Source organism: Plecotus auritus (assembly GCF_963455305.1).
Source record: "Plecotus auritus genome assembly, chromosome: 3".
Taxonomy (NCBI): domain Eukaryota; kingdom Metazoa; phylum Chordata; class Mammalia; order Chiroptera; family Vespertilionidae; genus Plecotus; species Plecotus auritus.
The window spans coordinates 62158380-62173429 of record NC_137772.1 but is presented as its reverse complement, the minus strand read 5'-3'; the positions used below and the strand labels follow the sequence as shown (position 1 = coordinate 62173429).

The following is a 15050-nucleotide window of genomic DNA, read 5'->3' as shown; positions in this document are numbered from 1 at the left end:
GGGGGCAACCAGGCCTGCAGGGGAGGGCAGTTGGGAACGACCAGGCCTGCAGAGGAGGTTAGGGGAGACGAGGCTGGCAGGGGAGGGCAGTTAAGGGTGACCAGGCCGTCAGGGGGGCAGTTAGGGGCAATCGGGCCAGCAGGGGAGCAGTTAGGCGTTGATCAGGCTGGCAGAGGAGTGGTTAGGGTGTGATCAGGCTGGCAGGCAGAAGCAGTAAGGGGCAATCAGGCAGATAGGCAGGTAAGCAGTTGAAAGCCAGAAGTCCTGGATTGTGAGAGGGATGTCTGACTAGCTGTTTAGGTCCTATCCCACTGGGGTCAGTCCTAAACGAGCAGTCGGACATCCTTCAAGTGGTCCCAGATTTGAGAGGGTCCAGGCTGGGCTGAGGGACACTCCCACCTCCCACCGCCCCGGCCATGCACGAATTTTGTGCACCAGGCCTTTAGTATAGTAATAACAGGGTGATTGGGGGGGAAAGTTTAATATACATTTAGCTTGGTTTTATTCCTACTATAACCTATACATAACCACGGATATGTATTAATTTTGTTTTAAAAAATTAATAAAAAAGAAGAAAAGCATTTCCCAAAGCCTTTTACTAATAGAACAGACTACAGCTACATTAGTAAATCAGTCATATAGTGCCTTACAATTTAAAAATAATTTTTGCATCCCTTATGTCATTAAAATTCATAATGACGCTATGACATAGTTTATTTTATTTATTTATTTATTTTAAATATATTTTATTGCTTTTTTACAGAGAGGAAGGGAGAGGGATAGAGAGTTAGAAACATCGATGAGAGAGAAACATCGATCAGCTGCCTCCTGCACACCTCCTACTGGGGATGTGCCCGCAACCAAGGTACATGCCCTTGACCGGAATCGAACCTGGGACCCTTCAGTCTGCAAGCCGACGCTCTATCCACTGAGCCAAACCGATCCGGGCACTATGACATAGTTTATGCAGATAAGTTGCGTAAGCATCCACAACTAATAAAGAGCAAGACTTCCTGAACATATCATATTTCAATTATATCATGCTGACTTTCCATTCTACAAAGGTAGCCCCAATAGCATGTTGTATCTTTAAATGTAGAATGGTGATGTCAAGTAGTTCAATAAAGTCCCTAGAGTTAGATATGAGACTCTTCTATTTCCTAAAGCAATAAAATAAAACTTTTTGGTCAACATCGCCCTTAATTTATCCTTCACTTTCTAACTCTTGCAGCATATATATTCATTCATACATGATTTATCAAAGAATTCACCAGTTAATTCAGAAATAGCAAGACATGATAAAATCAGTCACGATCTCTATTTTCCCATGATTTAAAATGCATGCTATTTGGCCTAGAATGTCAATGCCAATACAAAAACAAATCTGAGTTCATAAAGCATATTGCTATGCTGAAATAACAACTTAGAAGTGTGGCTAAATGCTAAAGCATCAAAATGAAACTGAGCACTGGATAGAAAAGCTGAAATTTAAAAAAAAATGGCTCACCACTGAGACAGTTCTTGCAAAAGATCTCTTTAAAATGTGTACTGGTTCACTGGTTTGCTGTTTGCCTTTTGAAGCACTGCCATCACTGGTTGGAAGTCTGAAGGTAGCAGACAAATATAAATTTATGCTGCAAAGGCCAATGACATTTTTCTTTTCATAATATACATTTTTACAATAATAAAAATTTGAGTTATATATTTAAAGATTTTTGTTAGGTAAAATTACAATATGAGGCTTTTACAAAACATTTTCCAATGTTAAGCAATATTTTTAGCATCTGAGCATTTCAGCATTTAAATCCCACATTTGTAAGACTGGGTAATAAAGAATCTCTTACTAGACTACATATGTAACTTACGTTCTGTAGTAATGCTACTACTAAATTCTACTACTTAAGTTATTCAACAAGTATACCCAGAAGTCACCCCAGCAACTTGTTATGTTCATAATACTACATATTACCAATAGTAACTATAATAAAGCGCATAAAAACAAACAAAAATCCCTTCTTGGGTAAATGAAGTTTATACGTATCATCCAGATTCTTTAAGTAATTACTAGAAAGGAAGATATAGGAGACAGAGAATCACTGTTCTAGAAGTACTTCCTTTGATTTTTACTACCTAAAGTAAGAATGACATTTTTTTTTATAGTGAGGTTTTATATCTATTTGCATACTTCATTCTAAAAATTATTGCAGAAAAACGTCTACAAGTAGGTGGACACAAACATACGCCTCTATATATGTATCAATTACCATAATGTAATTAAAACTCTTAAATATTGGTAAAATATAATAAATATTATACATAAGCAAGTTATTATTTGATATATATCAAGTAAAGGTAAAAATTTTCAGCAGTAAGGGATTTTCCAAGTCACTGCATCACAAGATGAAAAAGAAAACATAGGACTGCAGCAAATAAATCAGGCCTACTCCAAAGTCCCCGTCTAACACCATAATTTAATTTCTCTAAGACAAATTTTATTAGTTTACAACATTCTGAAACTGGTAAAATAATAAAGACATAAAAAATACAGGGTGGGGTAAAGTAGGTTTTCAGTTGTTCATATAGAAAATAATAATAAATAATATAAGAATAAACTCTGTTTCACATACTCACAACTGTAAACCTACATCTGCCCTGCCCTGTATAAGTCATTAAAATGTTACTGGCATAATACAGATAACCTGAGTTATGAGGTAAAATTTAAAATTAAGCTTGATGCAGAAAATATTCTAAAATATACAAAACATTAAATGATTTTGATAATTGCACCTATATTTCTATTATATTAAAATGTTCTGAATGCTTCAAATTTGTGTATATTTTATAGTGATCCTAGTTCATTATAGCAAAAGAATAAACCTTATTAACGATAAATATGCTAAATACCTGTATAGTAATTGAGGTATCTGACCAGCGTTAACATCTGTACCATTATTTGATTTCTTTGAACTCTTAAATTGAAAAACCACCCTAAGAAGAGAAAAAATAACAATGATACCAAAACAAACATGGTTCAGGATTCATTGAAAGTAATAAGTAATCCAACAATGATGTTTTCAAATTCTTATGCTAATGAACTGAGATGCATTCTTTCAGGAAAATAATACAAGTAAAAAGGTATTGTTCTGATTTTAGTTCTAGCTCTGAATGGCTTAATAAATAAAATGGAAGGAAATGAACCTGATCAGGAACTACTAGGTGAGTAGCTTTCCTGTCCCCTTCCTTAGTTCTTCTAGCTCAACTTTAATGAGAGCAATAGGCTTTTAACCAACTATTTCAACTTACAAACAGTTTAAAAGCTGCTCATTTAGAGAGACTACAAGCTTTAGCTTCAAAATGCTATGATATTCCAAGGTAGAACTGCATATGGAAACCATCCAGTCCAGGATCAAAGCAGTCTCCCCAGTTCTAGCACAGTCTTATAGTAAGTGAGAAGGACACATACAATACAAGACAGTTTTCCTGTAGCATTCTACTTGAGTATTCAGCAACATGGAATTCACCTCAAAAATTAGTCTATTCTTTTCTTGGTCAGCTTTGTTATGAGTTAAACGAAACTATCTGAAATATACTATTATATAATTTTTAAATGACATTTATTTAACTCATATAACATTTCAAATAGTTTATGCTCAATAATAATAAAAAATAAATTTAATTTCTTTTATAAATGATGGTCCTTCAAACACACGAATCATAGTACAGAGTATGAAGAAGGTTGGTTTTAGAGTCAAGAGACTCCAGGACCAGATTTGGGTCTGCCACACAGTAACCATATAACTTAAAGCAAATAATTTCACCTTTTATTTCTCCATTTCCCTGAGTGTAAAATGGGGCTAATAACTGCCTCACAAAGTTGTTGAGGGCACCAAATAAGATAATATATACGAAAGTGTTTTTGAAATTGCTAAGCAACTCCGTATATGAAATTTAAACAGTAAGATTTCCGCCCAGCCAGAGTGGTTCAGTGGTTGAGTGTCAACCTATGAACCAGGAAGAAGGTCATAGTTTGATTCCTAGTCAGGGCACGTGGTTGGGTTGCAGGCTCAATCCCCAGCAGCCCAGTAGGGAGAGTGCCAGAGGCAGCTAATCAATGATTCTCTTTCATCAATGATGTTTCTCTCTCTCTCTCTCTCTCTCTCTCTCTCTCTCTCTCTCTCTCTCTCTCTCTCTCTTCCTCTCTGAAATCAATAAAAATATACTTTTAAAAGCAGTAAAATTTCGGCAACATTTTATTAACACCATACCATTTCATATTACTGAAGCTTTGCAATTAATAAACTGTTTTCATAAGCACTGTCAACTTTTATAGCATGTATATATTTCTTTTTTTATGGTTTCCAAACTCCCCCACTATCACTGTCACTTTCCTCTATTTAATTTCTAATTTAGTAATGTAATGTAACAGCCAGAAATATATACAAATGCCACCCAGCAAGAGCAAAGAATTGTAGTGCCATTATCTCCCTTTACTGTCTAGACTTCAATTTGGCATGAGATTATATGAATTTAATTTTAGAAGTCATATTATGCTCTAGCCTTACTTAGATTTTATCCTACCAAAAAAACTTCTGAGATTTCTAAACAATATTCCACTACCAAAAATGAGAGCTGCTTAAGGAACACTTAAATATTCCACTTACCCATCATCTGTGGTGATAGAAGCTTGTCCATGAGATCCACAGTCACTGCTGGGTCCTGACACTCGAGCCCAGGCTACGTACCACCACCCAGCTTGCAGAAGAACTGGTTCATCAAACATCATTGCATATTTTTCTCTGAGAGAAAAAGACAATGCCTTTGTATTTCCACTACAAACATTTGCTTTTAAAATGCTTTATAAATAAAACATGAAATCGATTGCATTATAAGACTTGTGTCAAATATTTAAAACCCTTTATTTAAAAATGCCTAACAAGAACACAAATAATATTTACTTGTGTTATGGTCATAGCATGACATTTCTTTCCCCTCCATCTTGAATTCTAAAACTTGCTTAAATGCTATAAAACTTTCATATAAAAATAAAACCAAATTTTTAAAAATTGTTTTTAAAAAAACCAGTAAGGCCGACTCCCTCCCTCCAAGTGTGTTAGAATCAAGCAGATATTATATGCATGATGTTAGAGTATACAGTTGATCTGAATTATGGACCAGTATGACTATTTGACACTATATATATAATGTTAGGTAGTAAGTAATTGTATCACATCAATAGAACATTAGTATATTAGGTGTTTTCTAAGCGATGCATAAAAATAAAAGTGTGCAAAATATATGTATACAATATTTTTATCTTATCTTCAAAGTAGGAATACTATTATTTTTAATGTAGCATTGTTAAAGGCAACACATTACCTAATAAATAATTTAATTTCTCAAGTATGTGATCACTGATTACCTTAAAACTTCCTTTTAAAATTATGTTTATTTATTTATAATGAAATTATAATTCATTTATAATGAATTTTTCACATTAAGTATTTGTAAGGACTACACTGAATAATGAAGTAATCATTACCTAGCAGCACAGTCATAAGCCAACACATCAGTCTCTGCAAGAAGGTCTCCATCAGTTTCATGATCTCCTCCATCAGGACCCAACTCAAACAGCTGGGAAAAGGAGAAAAACATACTGTGCTCAATCTTTCAGTAACATAAATCTGCTGAATAATATGCTTATAATTTTGCATGTGTCAATATTTTCTGGACACTATAAAATGTGAAAAATCAGAGCACCTCTTTTAAAATGTTATTAAATATACAGACATATATAATTAAGTCAAGAAACACATACCATGACTTACAGTCCATATTAATCTGATTTTCTTCCTTATATATTCAACTATTTATGTCAAGTGCTCCAAATAGTTCAGTACCAAACATAAACCTCTGAAGGAGAGAAGTTTATAAATTTGAAAGAGAGCACTCAACCAAAGTATATATCAAAGGGAGGTTGAATCTTAATTCAAGATTTACTAGCTTAGAGATCCTAGGACCCAGTTTTATTATCCATAAAAAAGAGATGGAGCCTTAACTGGTTTGGCTCAGTGGATAGAGCATCGGCCTGCAGACTAAAAGGTCCCAGGTTCGATTCCGGTGAAGGGCATATACCTTGGTTGCAGGCACATCCCCAGTAGGGGGTGTGCAGGAGGCAGCTGATCGATGTTTCTCTCCCGTCGATGTTTCTAACTCTCTATCCCTCTCCCTTCCTCTCTGTAAAAAAATCAATAAAATATATTTTTTTAAAAAAAAGAGAGATGGATACTAACACAGCCTACTTCAATAATAAGTGTGAAAATTAAATGGAATAATATTTGTGGGAAAATGCTCAGAAAAATACCCAGCAAAAAAGGCTAGAAAATGTTAGCTATGGAGAGAGAGAGAAATAACAGAAAATAAAAATCCTTAAAACACATGTAATGAAAAAACAGTCCAAAATAATATGGCATGGGAAAAGGAGAGATGAAGAGTGTGAATAAAATGGTTATAAAAAAGGAGAGGACTCAGAGTCTCTGAGTAAAGGAATAAAAGAGAAGTTATCAAATTAGCAAAGGTTATGAGATCAAGTAAAAATAGAGAATTATGAGGAAGAGTTTATTTTTTTAATGAACTAATACATATAAAATATTCCCTATTTCTCTGAAGAATTATAGCAGGCAAACTATAAAAAAAGGTGGATAAAATACTCAGAAGGAAAAGAAAGGAGGATTAAAATTTACTGGACAATTATTGTGTGCATGTCTTCATTTTTCAATTATCTATAATAATAAAAGCATAATATGCTAATTAGACCAGATGTCCTTCTGGACGACTTTCCAGACAAAGCCGGGTCTGCAAGGGAAGCCTGGGTCCCGGGTGCCAGAGGGAAGCCGATGCCAGCAGTAGGGGGAAGGAAGGCCTACTCTTGCACAAATTTCGTGCTTTGGGCCTCTGGTATGTTAATAATTTGAAATCCATCTCCAGCGCAGATCTTAACCTCCACAATCCAATGATTCCTCCCAGCAGCTCCATCTCACTCATTCTGAAGTGACTCATCTCTCCCTCCTCCTGCCTTCCACGTTCTGATAAATGGCACTATCATTCTTCACTAGTTACTGAGAGAAGAGACCTGAAATGCTCTCTTTTTTCATACCTCTCTACCATCACTATGTCCATTCCATTCCTGGCACCAAAGCTTGTCGGTTCACCCATATCCACTGGTACTAGCTAGAATAGCTCAATAACAAGTAATTAGTCTTATTTCCTTTCTCTCCTTGCTCTAATCCATATTCCGCAAAGCTGAGGGTTTCTTCTTTTAATGTTTTAAAATGAACATCTGATCAGCATACTTCCTTAAAATTATGTAGCAGTTTCTCATTTCTGTCTTTGCAACATGATATAAAACTCCTTAATAAGTTGCCCCAACCTAGCTCCCTTGCTTATTTTCAACAAATCTCTTTGAATACATACAGTTCTAGGAACTGGGCATACAGGGGTGAATGATACAAACAAAAAATAAGGGCTGGAAATGCAAGCACTCTCTTAAAGGGCCAAGCCACAAAATCTGGTTTGTAGCTGCTCACCTTGGGCTCTGACAGAGGGAGGGCAGAGTGGAATGGAGCTGTGTGAGCAAAAGCCAGAGGTGGGGACTCTGGGGTTAGAGCTCAGAAAGCAGACACCCTGATTTCTTGTGCTGAATTATTCTTCATACTGCAAAGGACATCTTTCTCTAGAGACCTTTACCATCCAAGCAGTTTTGCCTGAAGGGGAATCAATTGCTCCACCCTATTGGAAACCCCTTTGCCCACCCTGTGGAGCAGGCGTCCTCAAACTACGGCCCGCGGGCCACATGCGGCCCGCCGAGGACATTTATCCGGCCCGCCGGGTGCTGCTGCCTGTCCTGCTTAGCAGCCGACTCATCCCGGGCCCGCAGTGCACATAGGAATTTGTTCATAGTTTTTTTTTTAAACTATAGTCCGGCTCTCCAATGGTCTGAGGGACAGTGAACTGGCCCCCTGTTTAAAAAGTTTGAGGACCCCTGCTGTGGAGTTCCGGAGGCCCATTAAGAGACTAACAACCAGCCTGCAGGCACATGCAACTGCCCCACCCTGTTGTAAAACCTCTTGCTCCACCCTGTGGTGGAAAGCCTCAGACTAATCAAAACTGAATAATAATCAGACAACAGAGAGATGTGGATCTCTGGAGGCTTTGAGTCTTTGCCTGATCTAAATGAGGGGTCGGGGTTAGGAAAAGCAGACATTGGTGCACATATTGGTCCTTTCCAAAAGTTTCCAGTCCCAGCTGACAGAGCCACAACTGTGGATTGCTGATAGATCCAAAAAAGGTACTCTGGGCCAGTCACAAACAGCTTCTGATACTGTCCTGCACTAGAGATTGGGATTCATAGCAGATCTATCTAATACACGGACACAAACCCAAATAGGCAGCCAAAATGGGGAGACAAAAAAACAAGCCCCAAATGAAAGAACAAGAGAATTCTCCAGAAAAATAGCTAAATGAAATAGAGCTAAGAAATTTATCAGATATAGAGTTTAGAATAATGATGGCAAAGATGCTCAATAGCATGAGAAAATATATGGTAACAAATAAAAGTCAAGTCAGAAATGAAGAATGACATACCACTAATAAAGAACACATTGGAAGGAATACACAGCAGGTTAGGGGAAATCAAGGATTGTATCAGTGAATAAGGAAACAGGGTAGAGAAAATCACTCAATCAGAGAACCAAAAAGTAAAAAAACAATTGAAAAACAGGAGGACAGATTAAGGGAGCTGTGGGACACCATGAAACATACCAATATTTGCATCAGAGAAGTACCAAGAGATGAAGGAAGTGAGCAAGGGATAGAGAAACTGTTTCAAGAAATAATGGCAGAAAACATCCCAAACCTGGTGAAGAAAAAAGTCACAAAAGTCCAGGAGGCACAGAGAGTCCCCAAACAGGTCCATGCCCAGACACTTCATAATTAAAATTCCAAACATTAAAAACAAAGAGAGAATCTTAAAGGCAGCAAAAGAAAAGCAGTTAGTTACCTACAAAGGAGTTCCCATAAGGCTGTAAATGATTTCTCATCAGAAACTCTACAGGTCAGAAGGGAATGGCATGAAGTATTCAAGGTAATGAAAAGCAAGGATCTGAAACCAACATTACTATATCTGGCAAGGCTATTAAAAAAATCATCTTTCACTTATTTGATCCCTTCTTACTTAACTTTTAAGTTTTTAATGAATTAATGACTTAGTATTATTGTACACTAGAGACCCGGTGCACGAAATTCGTGCACAGGGGTGTGTGTGTGTGGGGGGGGGGGTGTCCCTCAGCCCAGCCTGCACCCTCTCCAATCTGGGACCCCTTGAGGGATGTCCAACTGCCCATTTAATCACTTCTGCCTGCCAGCCTGATCACCCCTAACCACTCCCTTGCCAGCCTGTTCAATGCCTAACTGCTCCCCTGCCGGCCCAATAGTCCCTAACTGCCCTTCCCTGCCAGCCTGGTCACCTCTAACTGCCCTCCCTTGCTGGCCTGGTTGACCCCAACTGCCCTCCCCTGCAGGCCTGATCCCCACAACTGCTCTCCCCTGCTGGCCATCTTGTGTCCACATGCGGGCGGCCATCTTTGACCACATGGGGGCAGCCATCTTGTGGGTTGGAGTGATGGTCAATTTGCCTATTACCTCTTTATTATATAGGATAAGATTTTAGTAATAAGTATTAATACTTAGAGATTTTACCAGTTTTTGCAAGTTCTTTTTAAAAAAAGCAATATGTAAAACAATGAACCAAGTCAAAATTAACATCTTCAAACAAAAAGGGCAACAGTGTCAATGAACTGCTTACCTTAATTTTAGCAGTATATTCTCCTCTACCACCAAACAGACCAAGGCCACCAAGTAAAATATCAGTGTCAGCACTAAAACGTATAGCTTCTACTGAATGAGCAGAGTAACCCCAGCCCCCTCCATGACCTAAAAAAAAAAAAAAAAGATAATTCATGTTTTAAAATAGTCAGACATATTTCAGTTAGAAGACAATATCTCCTAAATGTAAATATACATACTTTCAAACCTGTTCACTACACTATAATCTTCTTTGGAATAAACCTTCATTACTGCTTGAGTCTCCTCCTCTGTACTTGTAACACCCATTTTTAAATCCTGCATAGTTGCCAAGGTATCAAGACAACCTAAAAACAAATAAGCAAGAATTCAATTCCTTGAAATTATAATCTCCCATAATATCAATGAGATGAGATACTATAGGGGATAAATTAAAATAATAAACTATAAGTGTGCTCAACAAATGTATTCTAAGCCTTGAACAGCATTTCATGGACATATGCATTGAATAAACACTCTCCATTGGGTCATTATTATATTTAAAAATACACTGTATGACAATGTACTGCACAAAACTGTATCTCTGAAAAGATGAAAGTGCTTAATCTTTGAGTCCTTACAAATTTCTTCCTTTTATGAAACTCTGAATTATTTTAGTTTCATTCTTAAAATACTATTTGAAGAAGACACATTAGCCTGAGATAACCTTAACTGACCTTAGTTCTGGATGTTTACAATGGTTACCAGATGAAATTTGTGAAAAAAGAAGCAAGCAATTATATTTGTGATCTAGTAATTATGGTTAGAAATATGATTTCACAATTGAAAATTCTATATAAACATAATTAAATATTTTTAAGGGTATTTTTAAAGCAACGGAATAAGTAGTTATGTGTAAAAGTATAAAAATTTCTACAATAGCTCATATATATATATGCACATATAAACATATATATACACATATATATGCACATATACACATATATATAAAGAGAGAGAGAATGCTATATCCCAAATTTATTAAATAGAAATGAAGTTGATGTGCTGTGGAAAACTGTATTGTATAAAGAGAAGTTGTATCTATAAAATTAATATAATATTTTATAGAATTTATTTTAAAATAATGTATATAAATTAAATATACTTTTACATTTGAATATCCAGTGTAGATCTCTAAACTTTATGTATTGGGGTTGAGCTAAAATTAGTTTTAAAAATCTATAATAGTTATATTGGAAAATTATATCCAGGCTGCTTTATATTTGGCATATATGAATCTTTCATGGTGTTGGTACAAGTTTGAGGTATTATTTTCTGTAGGATAAATCTCTTAATAGTATATAACCTATTTTACATCTAGCATATTATTTAAAAAACATGACAAAATAATATACAAAATTAAATTATCTTTAAAAATACCAGGCACACAATGAAAATTAGCTAAAATTATCTGATCATCATATAGGAACCCTACCTAGAATGTGCAAAGCTGCATGAGATCGGGTGGTGAAAGCCCTTGATCCTGTTGGTAATGCAAGTTCAGGACTTAGAATACTGCATCTGGACTGCATGTCTGTTGCAGAAGGAAGTCTGGCATCAGCAACCACTGCATTGTAACACCACAGTTCTCTAGTATTTGGTCGAAACCTTTCAAGAGAGAGAATAATTACAGCACCTCAACATACAGTTTCATTTCTAAAACATAATTGATGATACAAAGAGAAAAAGGTAGTTTAAACAGGACAAATGTAGCTCATTATTTTCCATATCTGAACTAAACATATAAAGAATTTATGTCACTTATAAGTAAAACAATTTAAACAATATAGCAATATAGATCATAATACTTCATGAATATAGAACAACAATATACGTAACTGATGCATACATATAGGTATGAAGCATGTGCACAATAAAATTCCATTTTAAAAGTTGTAAGACAAAGGACATGTCAAAAGAAAGTATGAGACAAAACAATATCCACAATTATAAAAGCTCCTGAAAGCCAGTAAGAGACAATCAAAAGTGGTCAAAAGACATGGAATATTGTTCTCGAAAAGCAAGCACAAACAGAATTATGCAGATGTTCAACCTTACTAACAGTAAAGCAGCAATCTATAATAATAAAAGCGTAATATGCGAATCGACCCGGTCGAACAATGGAACGACCCTTCTGGGTGAAGCCAGGGCTGCAAGGGCCGAGGCAGCCGGGGCTGCAAGGGCCAAGGCAGCTGGGTTTGGGAAGGCCTACTCTTGCACAAATTTTGTGCCTTGGGCCTCTAGTAAAAATTTTAAGAAATCCAAAATGCCTTAAGAGTTGTAAAACACAAATACCCTACTAAAAAACACAAAGCAGCCAGAAGTTAGGATAATAAAATGAAAGTCTGATGCTAATAAAAGAAAAATGTCTTCTAGCTAGTTTACTAAAACACAGAGAAGACTGTCCTTCATCTTTTAATCTCTATTTTGGGTCAAGGACCTGGCAAGGTATTTAAGATCATCTGTCCCATTGCCACCATTTGTGAAAAAGGCAAGGTTCAACTAACTGTACACTACACTTCACACTTCGGAGTTCTGCTAAGACCCCAGGGAAATGGCTGTTTAGAATTTTAGTTCTACTATAATCTAGTTTAGAAAATGCATTTCTAATTTACTGAATGTACCTAGAAACAAATTGCAAACTGCCAATTTTTACTTTTTGTTAATGCAAATTTACTTCATTTAAAAATAAAACATATAAGGAATATAAAAAATAAAACTAAATCTCTTGTATATTGACTTTTAATCAGTAAATAATTCTAGCTGAACACAATTCACTTCTCTATCCCCGCCATTCTATCCATTCCATAGCACTATAAACACTCTAATTTTGGTTCTTAGTACCTCATTGTCTTTATAAGAATTAGTACACATGACTCACCTCTAGTCTCTTGTTATATAATTTATATTGTATAAAGCTTCCAGGGAGATCCAAAAGCACTACTCAACTCAATTATGGCCTCCAAAACTTCTAATGAAATGCCCAAATAAGATAGTAAGGTGATCAGCAACCTGGAGAGCACTGTAATTCCTTACTCGGAATGCAGGCCTCAGGACTGATAAAAAACATCCCTCTTAAGACTTGGTGTACTGATAGAAATGAAAGCAGGCAAGGGCAGAAGAAAGACAATGAAAAAGTCTTTCTCCCTCCTCACTCATACCACTTCAACCTTTCAACTTATCTGAACTCAGGCCTATTAACCTATGCAGGCCAAATAAACTATTCAAGAGGGGGAAAAAAAATAATAAATGCTTTGATGAGCCACCCTGGTAATGGCAGGGTACAATTCCTATAGCATTCAAAGCTAAAACCTCTGAGGAGAACTTTTTTCTCTACTCATTTTGTATATAAAGCACAATAAATTATAGAAAAATGCAATATCATTTCTTGGGTACCTATATCCACCTTTCCATTTTTTATCATTTCTAGAGTTTAATAACCCTGCATATTTCTCTACTAATATGGGAATTTAGTTATGTACATTCCTGAAGGGCAAGCTCTTATCTTATTCTTGAATATCTTTGGCATAATTTCTGCTACAGAGTTGGTAATAATTAGATATTTATGGCATCAATAAACAGAATGAATTCTTTACAATTTTAGATAACAATGCTGACAGACTAAAATAGACAACAGAACTCTTGAAAGTAAAACTTCTTTCTAATTATAAAGACAGTAGCAAACACTTCTATAGCACTTACTATAGAAGTGCCTCTGTTCTAAGTTCCCCACTTCGCATACCAGGAAGTAGACTGACTATTATCTATACTAATAGAAGGGTAATATGCTAATTAGACTGGATAGACCAAATGTCCTTCCTGACAAAGCCGGGCCTGGTCTGGGGGAAGCTGCCTGCGGTGCCAGGTGCCTGTGGCCAGCCCAGGGGAAAGCTGCCTGCAGTCCTGGGTGCCTGTGGCTGGCCCGGGAGAAGCTGGCCCAGGTCCTGGATGCCTGCAGGCAGCTGGAGGGAGGGAAGCCGATGCCAGCAGCCAGGGGAAGGAAGGCCTACTCTTGCACAAATTTTTGTGCACTGGGCCTCTAGTTATTTTATAAGTGAAAAAAGTGAGGAACACAGAGTCACAATAACTTTTCCAAAGGCACACAGAAAGTAAATTGTGGAGCTGGAATATACCTATAGGCAGTTTGGCCCAGAACCCTTGCTCTTAGTCACTACACTGTACTGTAAGGGTCCCTGTGAATCACTATGATAAAAGTGTAGTTAAGAGTTAAACGGGAGAGTTCTCAGGTATGAAAAATCCATACATAAATTTCATAGTATCACAAGAACAGAATTTGATCAAAATTTATTTACTACTCTAGTTTATAAACAGAGAAGCTTACCTCCAAATGACATCATACACAGGATCAAGACATACACCAAATCCTTGCAGATCCTCTTGTTCAGAGTCATTAAACGTTTTACAACTCCCATCCACTTTATTTATCAAAAGACATTTAAATGGAGGAGGTTCTGACATAGAAGCAGGTACCAAGCCTTGAGAAAAGATAGTTACATATTTAAAAGATGCATTACCTTTTTCTATTTCCCCAACTTATAAGGTAAGTATAATTATTTTCTTCATTTTACAGATATAGAAACTGAAACTTAAAGAGGTTAAATAACGAAAATCCTTTAAATAGCAGAATTAGGACTAATATCTCAGGCTGTCTAAATCTACAACACATGCTGTTAATTTCTACACTATACTACTCTATTATATAATTAACTAGAGGCCCGGTGCACCAAATTCGTGCACAAGGGGCGACGGGGCGGGGGGGGGGGGGGAGGGGCAGAGGGCCTCAGCCCAGCCTACACCCTCTTGAAATCCGGGACCTCTCAGATGATGTCCAACTGCCAAACATCCAGGACACTGGCCCCTAACTGCCTCTGCCTGCCTGATCACCCCTAAACACTCTGCCTGCCTGATTACCCCTAACTGCCTCTGCCTGCCTGATTGCCCCTAAACACTCTGCCTGCCTGATCACCCCTAACTGCCTCTGCCTGCCTGATCACCCCTAAGCACTCTGCCTGATCACCCATAACCACTCTGCCTGCCTCCCTGATTGCCCCTAACTGTTCGCCTGCCTGCCTGATTGCCCATAACCACTTGCTGGGGGGCTGCTGGCCGGGGTAAGGGGCTGTGGTCGTTTC

General features: G+C 37.0%; 1 protein-coding gene across 27 annotated transcripts in view; it reads right to left on the bottom strand.

Moving 5' to 3' along the window:
* MYCBP2 (MYC binding protein 2) overlaps positions 1-15050 on the bottom strand; it is a 308362-nt gene that overhangs the window by 164295 nt on the left and 129017 nt on the right. For all 27 annotated transcript variants that reach the window (XM_080658818.1, XM_080658838.1, XM_080658842.1 and 24 more), the window contains 8 exons: positions 14240-14393; positions 11333-11505; positions 10080-10205; positions 9860-9987; positions 5540-5631; positions 4662-4796; positions 2905-2988; positions 1508-1604 (listed from right to left, as the gene is read on the bottom strand). In XM_080658818.1, the coding sequence (XP_080514944.1) occupies positions 1508-1604; positions 2905-2988; positions 4662-4796; positions 5540-5631; positions 9860-9987; positions 10080-10205; positions 11333-11505; positions 14240-14393 (989 nt within the window). The remainder of the gene's footprint in view (positions 1-1507; positions 1605-2904; positions 2989-4661; positions 4797-5539; positions 5632-9859; positions 9988-10079; positions 10206-11332; positions 11506-14239; positions 14394-15050) is intronic.